Here is an 11870-nt window from a genome sequence, read left to right on the forward strand (position 1 = left end):
TGTGTAATTTTTGGGGTTGATTGTGCAAAATTTGGCTCTTATGCCATGTGAATGCTCTTTATTTTACACTATATTTCATTAAAGTATTATTTCTCTTTCTCTCTCTCTCATTAAAGAAAGTATTAAAAAAATTTGCATATGAACAATAATCATGTATATTTGTATGGTTATTGTAACCACAAATACATTTGCACAATAATACATAAATTGATGTGTGTGATTTTTGGGTTGATTGTGCAAAATTTGGCTCTTATGCCATGTGAATGCTCTTTATTTCCTTTAACACACCCGTCAATAATTAGTGGTCCAGTACTGCTTCTCTATGCCGGATCCGGATCCTCTCCATTTCCCTTTGAAATGGAGAGGGTCCAGTACACGGACAAGATTTCTTTGAAAATTATCAACGCCCAAAAACGTGCCATGTCATTTATAATGTTAAAACATACTTAACTGGGGTTCAACTTCTTTAACTCAACCGGACAAAGACAAACCACAGTCTCTCTCACCAAACCCATCTGAATATTTCAAACTCTCTTTCTCAGATCAACAGAAAATGTTTGCTTCCCATACGTTTTGATTTTTTTCATTTTTTGTGAAGCAAATGGGTATCACATCTGCAAACCTTCTCCCTCTCTTTCAGATCAGCAGTGTTGTGGATTCGGTGGTTTGCTCTCTTTCTCCCTGTCTATCAGATCGGTGGCTTGGTTTTGTTCCGTGGAGATTGACGATGCTATGGTGGTGGGTTTGGTATGGGTATTTTACGTGGTGGGTCTATGGTGGTCTGTGGTGGTGCTAGTTTACTGGGTCTATGATTTTTTATTTTTTTGGCGATGGGTTTACTAGGGGTGGTGGTGTGTAGTGCAGCGGTGGTGGAGTGGGGTTGCTGGGGTTTCCTTTTTTGCTTTGATTTTTTGTTGTGGGTATTGTGGCTGATTTGTGGGTAGCCGATGGTGGTTGCTTCGAGACGAGTGAAGGAGTGAGGGATTGGAGATGCGAGACAAGTGAGGGAGTAAGGGATCGGATTCTGGGTTGTGCAATGGTTGGTGGTTGTGGATGTGCAATGGTTGGAGGCTGTGGTTGATTTTGGGTCACAGTGGTAATGGTGGTGTTGGTGGATGTTTGTGGTGGTTGTTTGGGATTTATGTAGGCTTGTGGTGGTTGGTTGTGGGTTTGTGGAGGTGGCCGGATGGGTCTGTGGGTTTGAACCTTATGCCTCTCTTTCCCACTCTGGTCCAAAAGCTTCAGTTCAAAAAGCGCTCTCACATCAGCGCCTTCGCTCCCCGAAACTAAAAACAGCGAAATATACCTAGCATTGTACCGCCCATTCTTGCCATCCGGGTAAAAAATAGATTGCCCAATAGTATCCGCTGGCAGTGAAAGTATCGGCTGGGGAGAGAAATTTCAGATGGGCTGGTGAGAGAGAGAATTTGAACTTTGAAATTTGAGAGAGAGAGAGAGTTTGAACGGCTGGTGAGAGAAAAGGGGTCCGGCTAGTTTAACCAGAGTTGAATTTGTTAAGTGTGTGTTAACCTTTTAAATGACGTGGCTCAATTTTGAACGTTAATCTTTTTAAAAAAAATACCTACCGTAAACTGGAGCCTCTCCATTTCCCTTTGAAATGGAGAGGATCCGGATCTCTCTATGCCACATACAACAAGTTTGTTGGTCCCCTTCAAAAATGGGTCAGTGCTCTCTCTATAACTACAGGGACGTATATCAACCACTCAATTTTCTCATCCACCAATCCATGCACACTAACTCTATCAATCTTTCTGAAAAAGGCAAGTTATTTTATATATATATAAATATATATATATATATATATATATATTCTTGAAACTAATATGGCAGTACTAGTTTATAGTTCTAGCTAGTACTTCACTTTGTTATATAAATCTTTATAAAACTGATCTTTTAATTTGGTGTTGAACATTAGAATGGGAACGATTGGATGCTACGATGTAGAAGGATTGAGGAAAGGTGCTTGGACAGCTGAAGAAGACAAGAAGCTCTTAGTTTATATACAAGAACATGGTGAAGGAGGCTGGCGTTCCTTACCCGACAAAGCTGGTAATTAATGTTTCTTTTTTTTTCTTCTTTCTTTTTTTATGAATAAATGACTTTATTTCTTTTTATTCTTTCGAGGCCAAGTCCATGACAAATTATATTGGAATAATCTTTGTGCTTGATGCAAAAAATTGACATAGTTAGAAATATGATAAAGTTTTGTAAGATGGGCTTGTTCTACCCCTCTAAATTTATCAGGATCATGTTGGACATAGTCGATTATTATAAAAAGTATGCTTCTTCTAACATTTATGAGTGGAGAATGCTACAGATTTTACTCTATAAACCTTACAAATTAATGCATGTGGTAATAAATATGATTGGTGTCACAACATAATATATAAATGCTGAATTACGTTTTTTTTTTTTTTTTTTTTTTTTTCCTATAATTGGTGATACATTAGTTTATAAGAAATTTTTTTTTAATAAGAAGTATATATTTTTTATAGAGAATAATCATATTTATCCATCTTTTGGGTACCAAAGAAAAGTCATTATTACTTGCCAGAATTGGAGATTAGCTAGCTAGAGAACCACATTGAAATAGTATCCAAATTAAGAGGCAAATGTGAAAAAATTTTAAACATGAAAAACCTAAATAAAACACTCTAAAACATTAAGAGATAAAAGTGTAATGTAGCAAATGAAAATTATTAATTTACATTGTACTATCAATACCACATTTACTAAAGTTGCATATAAATGTACATTTGTGTACTATAACCAAGAAGAAAGCCATTAATAAGTGTTTAGATTTCGTGTTGTTATATGTGCAACTAAAATTGCCTTTTGGAGTATTGATACTGTTTTATAAGGTCTTAAAAGATGTGGGAAGAGCTGTAGGCTGAGATGGGCTAATTATCTGAGACCTGGCGTTAAGAGAGGAAAATTCAGTGCAGAGGAAGAGCACAAGATCATTGAACTTCATGCTGTTCTAGGAAACAGGTGATCAAGAGAGATGTTTGATTTTGATCACCTTAAGATACTTTTTACAATGATTGTGTTTATAAGACCGTGTCTTTTTCAAAGAAATTTGATTGAGCTCTAGAGTTTTTAGATTCATAGTTTTAATACCAATAAAAAATTTAGTAACACTTCAATTTTAAAGTGTAAAGAGATTAGCGTCTATGTTATATATCCTTTGGTCAAAACTAGCAATTTCAATAGGAGACATTTTGTTGTTTTTTCTATTTAAAGAGCACTGCCTTCCCGGTTGTCTTTTGCATGCCTAAGAAGTGAAGTCTGTTGATGCAAACACACTAAAAATAGAAATAACACAAAGAGGAACTAAATAAAACACTTATGAATATATAATATATATAATATATATATATATATATATATTTTAAGTTATTCAACACTATTTAGATTGAGACGTGGCACTTACTTTCTTTAGTAAAATTCAAATCCTTGATTAGCTAATCTTTATAACCGGCGTAGACTTTTTTTGACTTGTCATGCTGCAACAAAGTCTTTGTGCTGCTCTTCTTCTTTTTTTATTTATTTTATTTATTATTTTTTTTTTTAGAGAAGTCTTTGTGCCTTCGATATGTAATAACATTGGCCCTTTTTTTTCTCTCTCTATATAGTCTCCAAACAAAGTAATTAAAACTGTGCAAATATTTTCCATAGTATAATTCTTGCAATGTTTTAAATTATATTTTCCTTCAGGTGGTCGATCATCTCTAGGCATTTACCTGGGAGAACAGACAATGAAATCAAGAATATTTGGAACTCGCGCTTGAAGAAACGCCTAGCTAAAATGGGTATCAATCCAGTCACTCACATGCCTAATAACACATCTAAACCAAGGTCTAAATCTAATGAGTTAGACCTAAACCAACATCAAGCTGGTTCATCGCTATCAATTTCAGCTTCTGCTCAGCTACTCAACAAAGTAGCTGCCAAGCTTGTACCATCTGGTTTCCTTGACACACTAAAGTCCTGGCAATATGGTCAGGAAAAGTTAACTGAAGGCGATGAAAGTAGTACAAACACTGGCAACGATAACTCTGGAATTGGCATTGATGAGAGATGTAGGATTGAGTCTCCTGGTACCATGAATATGTCTAATTCAGCTTCAACTCAGTCACACAGCAAGATGGCCTCCATGTCCAGTCAAATATTGTCACATGATCCTAGTGCTAATACTTGTGACATCAAAGTTGGCAATACTTGTAATCCTGAATGTACTATGTGGCCTTCAGGAAATACATTGGAGATGCCAAGAGTTGCTTCAACTTCTTCTTGGGTACTTGATGAAATTGTTACTAAGCCTGGAGTATTTCATTGTTCTGAAGAAAATTGGCAAGGTACTTCATCAGTGTCTATTGAAGATTATTCATGTGGTGATGGCAGTATTTATGACATTGTTGGTATAGGTGGTGCCTATGATACAGTATCCAATATCTACACACAGCTTCCAGAAGAATGCAATGGCACCATCATCCACTGAATCATTCGAATTAAGCTAAGTGTGGAGGTGCCATGACATGTTATATGACTCTCCAGAGGCATGTGGTTATGCAGAAAGTGCGAATATATAGTAAAGATTAATAGTTGAATTCAAATGTGCTTTATTTCTTTTTCTTTTTTCCATGGTGGAGCGATGTCAGATCACTAGGGAAGATGGAAACAGTCGATGGAATGATTATTTCTTGGTAATGGGAGAAAATAGGATATACTAGTTCGATTGATATTCATCTGTTTAGTCATTACATGAAAATAGAATATTGAATTTTTATTTATTGATAATTTGATATAATAGAATTTCAATTTATGATGGCTGTTTTATCATTTATGATGATCGCTCTTTATTATTAAGCAAAAACACGCAAATCGGTTTTTGGTGTAAACAAGGTTCGAACTTCAAACTCAATTTCTTATTTAACGACAATAGACTTTACTAGTTCAATTAATTGAAACCCACTAAAATATTGAATTTGTATTTCACAATATGGCACAATGTTATAAGATGTTAGAAAGGAATCGTATTCCAAAAAAATTTCCTAAAGTATATATCCTTATAAAATTATATTTACATGTGTTTTTTTGTGGTCTCACTTAAAAACAATTATATATATATATATATATATTTGAACAATTCTATAAATATTATTGTAGGGGTAATAGGCCCAGTAGTATGTATCTATGTATATATTGGGTTGGGGGCCTAATTCGAGGACATTAAGTAGTCCGAGGATGGAGAAACACTGTTAGAGGAGTCCGTGTAAATGAAAGAAGAGATGAGGTATGGTCGTGAGAGTCAAAAAAGGTGATCCGAGGAGGAATGCTTCCTCGATTGAGCAAAGCCAAGGTCAGAAGGTGCGGTCTGACATCAAGAGCAATGTTCTAGACAACTCCATTGATAAGGATAAGTATCTGGAAGGAACAGGACAAAGAGAGGCTATGAATTATTTAAGGGAAAGTAGCTACCACCACATTGAATGCTCTGCAACTAACTCTTTGGCCGCATTAATGAGGAAGTGATACCTGAATAGTAGTTTTCAACCTTATAGCCACTTCTCAAAAATTTCAAGAAGGTGCTAATATGACAAGGATCAACACCTACAATCTAATCTACACGTAGAGGGCAGAGATGAAAGAAGGAAAATAGTATAAAATAGCAGGGAAATTCTGAGAGAAAGGGATCAGAGAGTTGAGTGAGAAATACTGTAGCAATAAGAGCTGTATTTGTAACCAACTTCAAGAATTATATACAAAAACTAATCTCCTCAGACTGTGCCGATGACGATTTTCTTTAGATAAAACCAGTCTATTTTTACTTTATTGTCATTTGGATCCACTATAATTGCTACCTAACTCATTAGAACCTAGTTTCCAAACCCACTCTCTACAAATTCATTGTATTAGGCTCTTTGGGCCTAGATCTTTTTGACTTTTGGGCCTAGGATTTGTAGGAATACCTGTTATCTGTTTAAGAATTGATTGTCGCTCTAGTCCTTTAGACTTACTAATTAGTAGGGGATAAAGTGGAGTTAGACATGTATGGATACTCCACCATTTTGTACGTTAGTGGAGTAAAAAATATACTTTGTTGAGATTTCAAACACATTATTATTTATGCAGATAACTAAATGAAACTGCACCTCATTTTCACATTGGTCAAGTGTTGAATAATACAAAAACTAAATCAAGATTTGCACAAGTATCACAATAGTAGAGGAAACATTTATAATTTTCATTAATTTAAGCCTTAGAAAAAGGCAAAGGGGTTACAAAAGCACAAGGTGATTACAACTTGGGGAAACAAAAACAACAGTTTACAAAGAGAGAGAGAGAGAGAGGAAAAAAAAAAAAGACAACTTAAGGCTTCATCTTTATTACAAGCTTGTCCTTTTGAGTCTTAGGAGGCTGGGTGGAGGCCGTCGTTATGGATGTTGGTCCTTTGCCTTTGAGGTCTTCCTTGAAGGGTATGGGGAGAGTTGCCAGCATGATCTTCATGTTGTGGGAAGCCTTTTTCTCCTTGGAGGGCTCTTTAGGGGCGTCTGGAGGCAAGTGGGCATCCTGGGCCACTTCCTTGGTGGTGTCTGTTGCCTTTTTAGAATCCTCGGATTGCTCTGCCGCATTGGGGGAGATGTTGGCTGTGGGAAGAGTTTTGGTTGGGCTTTCCTTGCCTTCATCTGCCTCCTCGGAGATCGAGTTAGCCTTGGAGCCCGAGGCACGAATGGCTAGAGGGTAGTACATATTCTCTGCTTTCCTAAGGGCTAAAGAGGCCTCAACCCCAACTCAATCGAGGGCCTCGTTCCACAATTGGAGGCAATAGAATTTGCACACCTCCAAGACCTTAGCTCTGAGGGCTTCCTCAGTCTCTACCACGCCCACGTCATAGCCGGCCTGCTCGGCCTGCTCTTTGGTCTTCTCAGCCTCCTCCAACTTCTTCGTCAGGACTTTGATATGGCTTCTGGCAATAGAGAGCTCATCCTCTGCTTGGTGGAGCTGCTTGCGTTGAGCCTCCAGTTGCCTCTCCACCTCATCCAAAGCGGCCTCAGCGCTTTTCTTGTCCCAATCAACTTCAACTAGCTTGGCAGTGAGGTCTTGTGACTTCTCTGCTAGCTCAAAAGCTTTCACGGCGGCAAGGCGCCTACCCTCCTCCTCTTCCTTCATTACCTTGTGAGAGTTGATGACTATTTCCTTAACTCTGTGGGCAGCTTGGACAGCCAGTAAAAATAAAATAAAAAATAATAATAATAATAATAATAAAACCAACAAAATATAAGTATAAGTATAAAAATAAAAAATAAAAATAAAAATAAAATTATTTGCTATGATAATGGGAAAAGGAAGGTGGTCGGTGGACTTACCATAGCGAGGTCTCTCTTTAAACCGAGGAAGACCTCATGCTTCCTCATTGACCTAAGATCAGCCATATCCTCAAGCAACAATAACGCCTGCTCCACGGTGTCTGCCACATAGCCGGCCTTCCCTTACTAGAAGTTTCTGACTAAAGCATCAACAGGCAAGAGAGTTCCATCTAGCACCAGAGCTAGAGTCTAGGAGGGTACCTCGATTTAAGATTCGATTCTTTTGTCCGCCAAGGTCTAGGCTACCTTGGCCTGTTTGGCTCCCCTCTGGAGCTCAGCCTCCTTAGAGAAGGGACCTTTCCCCCCCTTCCACTACTTCGGGACCTTTTTGATCCCTTTTTCTCTTGTGGTCCGCAAGATTGAGTCGGGGAGGCAAAGAGGATAGAGGAGGGGGGAGCTTTGCTGGAGTAGTCTTCTCGGACGCCTTGCTCCTAGACTGAGACTCTATAATGCCTAGGAGACCAGCTCTGGGTTTGCATTGTATGCCCATAGCTTCTAGGACAAAAAAGTCTTCTTGTATTTGGCTCACTTATGCAGAGGGCAAGTGACTAAAGTCACCAGTGGGAGCCTTTGGAGACTCAGGTTGGTTGAAGACTTCAAAATCGTCTTTAGAGTCAAGTAATTCAACCACCTTTTCTTCTTCTTCTTCTTCCCCTTTGGCGGCTGTCTATGAATGGGTGGCTTTGTCCTCGACTTTGTACTGAAGGATTGGTTCTACCTTTAGTACACCTTAAGGTCCCAAGCCTAGTTTGAGGAAGCCTAGCACACCTACGTTGATGAGGTGTAGGCGAGGATCCTTTGCTCTTATTACACACTTCGACGCCTAGAAACTTGATGAGATTGGGGTGTATTCAAGGATCAGGTGGGCCACTCATAACTAACCATCTTTGTGTACAAACACCTCGGCTTGGAGCATTTTGTCTAAGCTTTGCTTGTTGATGAGGCTAAAGTTCGGAACGACAACGTGATGATCTGCAAAACCATTAAGAAATACAATAAAAAAAAAAGGGAATGGCACAAATCAAAGGAAAGTTCAAATACTGACACAAAAGAAGAAAAATCAGTACATAATGTGTCAAAGTGAAGAAAGGGTAACTTCGAAAAAATAAACCTAAACCTAAAACCCTACCTGGTTGCCCCTCTCTCGTCGGGCAGGGGAGGCTATCATGCCACTCCCCTGAAATGACCAGGAAATCCTTATTCATGCCTTTGTTGGAATTAGGAAGGCATGAGATAAGTCTAACCTCAGGATACCTAGATTTTAAGTAATACCCTTGCCCCTTGAGGTGGTGAAGGTTGTAAATCCAGTTAATGTCATGGTGGGTAAGGTTTAAGCCCATTTTCTCATTAAGGGCGTCTACACTACCTAGGATCTCAAACATATTTGGGGCACATTAGGTGGGAGCTAATCTGTGAGCCTTAAGGTAGTCTCTAGTGGTTGTATCCATTGGGATTCTCATCCCTCCCTCTATAAAGGAAATCATCGGGATTACTATTTCTCCCTCCTGCCTATTGGTGTGCCAATCCCCTTCTTTACAATACCTAATGGAGACTCCTGGCGGGATCTTATATTGAGCTTTAAAGCTTTCTATACTTTCCGTGGAGTCTACCAAGTAAGTGAATCTACCCATTCCTAAGAGAGGATTGAAGGCACTAAGAAGATAAAGAGAAGATAGGGGAGCTGAGGAGAAAAGGACACGAAGAAAAGAAAAGTAGATGATAAAATAAAGGGAAAGGTTTATAATGACTTATGCGAAGAAGAAAACTCTCCTCGGACTGGCTCTTGGTATTTGTGAGGGCACGAGTAAGTTGAATAAGTGCGCAAGTTCAGTGTATGAGTGCTAAAGTGAAGTGAATGAAGTGTTTGGACAATATTTATATCAAAGAGAGGGTGACAAGCAGGAAAATTCCCGGCTGAATTCCAACAAAATCCTCAACTGTTGGATTCGCATCGACCCGTAGAACATGGGGAACATGGAGTCACAAAAATTTAATGAAGGCGCATCTTGGATGTCGAAGCGTCAAGAGCATGCATTGGGTAGTTAAAAAAGCACATGTGTAGACAGAGTTGATGTATGATAGGCACGGGGCAATTGTGGTAATGTCGAAATCCTCCTTTCTTCCCGTTGAGCCAAAGAGGAGAATTTTGAGGGGCTATTGTAGGGGTGGTAGGCCCAGTACTATGTATCTATGTATATATTGGGCTGAGGGCCCAATTCAAGGACATTAAGTAGTCCGAAGACGGGGAAATACTGTTAGAGGAGTCTGTGTAACTGAAAGAAAAGGTGAGGTATGGTCATGAGAGTCAAAAAAGGTGATCCGAGGAGGAATGCTTCCTCAGCTGAGCAAAGCCAAGGTTAGAAGGTGTAGTCTGACATCAAGAGCAACGTTTCGAACAACTCCATTGATAAAGATAAGTATCTAGAAGGAACAGGACAGAGAGAGGCTATGAAATATCTAAGGGAAAACTGCTACCACCGCATTGAATGCTCTACAGCTAACTCTCTAACCGCATTAATAAGGAAGTGATACTTGAACAGTAGTTTTCAACCTTAGAGCGACTTCCCAAAGACTTCAAGAATGTGCTGATATGACAAGGATCAACACCTACAATCTAATCAACACGTGGATGGCAGAGATAAAAAGAGGAAGATAGTATAAAATAGAAGAGAGATCCTAAAAGAAAGGGATCAGAGAATTAAGAGAGAAATACTGTAGCAATAAAAGTTGTATTTGTAACCAATTTCAAGAATTATATATAAGAACTGATCTCCTCGGATTGTGCAGATAATGATTTTCTTTAGATAAAACCTGTCTATTTTTACTTTATTGTCATTTGGATTCACTATAATTGCTACCCAACTCATTAAAACTTAGTTTTCAAACCCACTCTCAACAAATTCATTGTATTAAGTTCTTTGTGCCTAGATCTTTTTAACTTTTGGGCCTAGGATTCAAACTGCATCCTTACAATTATTATTGTCATTTGTTCAAAATTACTATCTCCATAATTAATATAAAAGGGAAAAATTGACAATATATATCTCTGTAAAATAATACATTTTCATAAAAATTAATTGATACTTGAAATTTAAATTAATATATAAAAACGAGTTTTGTAATTTTTTTTTTAATCTCATGCCATATATAATATAAGTTGATCAGGTTTATTGTCAATAGTTATTTATTATTAAAATGCTACATTTTGTTAGGGAAAAAAAGATCAGTTGAGAGAGAGAGAGAGAGAGAGAAACTATTATATGGATATTTTGGACAAGAGTTAGTTTTATTTTTATTTTTATTAAGTAATGCCATTGAGTTACAAAACTCTTGACTTTTAGTAAAGAATAATTATTCCTCATTTATGGGTTAATAGCAAAAATACGATCAAACAACTAAACTGATTATAAAGGAATAGCTATTTCATTCATGAATCTATTCTTACATATCTAACATACCTTTATTTTCAATTCGGTGCATACATTCATTGAGAGTTGTTAGAACTTTTTTTTTTTTTTTTTTTTTTTTTTTTTTTGGGTCTAACAAGGTTAAATGCAATTGTGATTCCCATTAACTACATGGAACTCATGAGGAGGAAGACCTTCACGACCATGAACATTCTATGCGCTCAAGAAGAAGGGCATGACTCTTTTGGATTTAGGGGTTACCCTTTTTTTTTTTCCTTTTTTTTTTTTGTTTTTTGTTTTTTTTTTTGTTTTAGGAGTCTATGAACAAGTCTTGATGTAAAGAAAAACCTATGATGGTGCTGTTGCTTTTATTTTTGTTTGTAATTAATGAATAAAAGATGGTTTGAGTTGACGTGATAATAAATGTGAGTAACATGAATGCGTGTGCTTAGAGGCTTTTTGTTTTTGTTTTTGTTTTTTTGTCCCCTTTTTTTTTTTTTGAGAAAGAAGACTATTATTTTATTGAAAACAGATCAGCCAGGATCAGCAAAGAGTACATCATAAAGGTGTGGTGGAATATCCTCCACCCACACCGACAAACCTCTAACATGTCTAGCATGTTTAGCTAGGTTGTGGGCAACTCTATTACCACTTCTACGAATATGTGAAAAAGCAATACAATTACTGGTAACTAGAGTGGATTTTGCAGACTCGAGAATATGGCCAAATGTTGACAGGGAAGCTTCTGTGTTTCGGAGGGTGTTTATCACAACTTCCGAATCTCCCTCAAGTATAAACTCGGTGATCCCAAGTTCCTGTGCAAAGGTCATCGCTCTCGCAGCAGCCATGGCTTCCATAATAACTGGTGCGAACGGTAACGGTGCTTGTTCAGAAAGTGAGGCAATGGCATTTCCATGGCTGTCGCGGACTACCACACCCAAACCAGCCTTGCCCAACTCCGAAAAAGTGGCCCCGTCAAAGTTTAGTTTAAGACAGTTTTCCGGAGGAGGACGCCACTGGACACTGTGCTGAGAACGTGTGGCTGCTGTGTGGTTTGTGAGGGCGCATTGGG

General features: G+C 38.0%; 1 protein-coding gene across 1 annotated transcript; it reads left to right on the forward strand.

The window, feature by feature from the left end:
- Positions 1–1706: 1706 nt before the first annotated feature.
- Positions 1707–4810, forward strand: LOC115962844 (transcription factor MYB34-like). The gene is made up of 4 exons (XM_031081716.1): positions 1707–1781; positions 1937–2070; positions 2883–3012; positions 3739–4810. The coding sequence occupies exons 2-4, from the start codon at positions 1938–1940 to the stop codon at positions 4520–4522; spliced, it is 1047 nt and encodes a 348-aa protein (XP_030937576.1). The 5' UTR covers positions 1707–1781; position 1937; the 3' UTR covers positions 4523–4810.
- The last annotated feature ends 7060 nt before the right edge of the window (positions 4811–11870 follow it).

Source organism: Quercus lobata, chromosome 10 (genome assembly GCF_001633185.2).
Source record: "Quercus lobata isolate SW786 chromosome 10, ValleyOak3.0 Primary Assembly, whole genome shotgun sequence".
In the NCBI taxonomy this organism is placed as follows: Eukaryota; Viridiplantae; Streptophyta; class Magnoliopsida; order Fagales; family Fagaceae; genus Quercus; species Quercus lobata.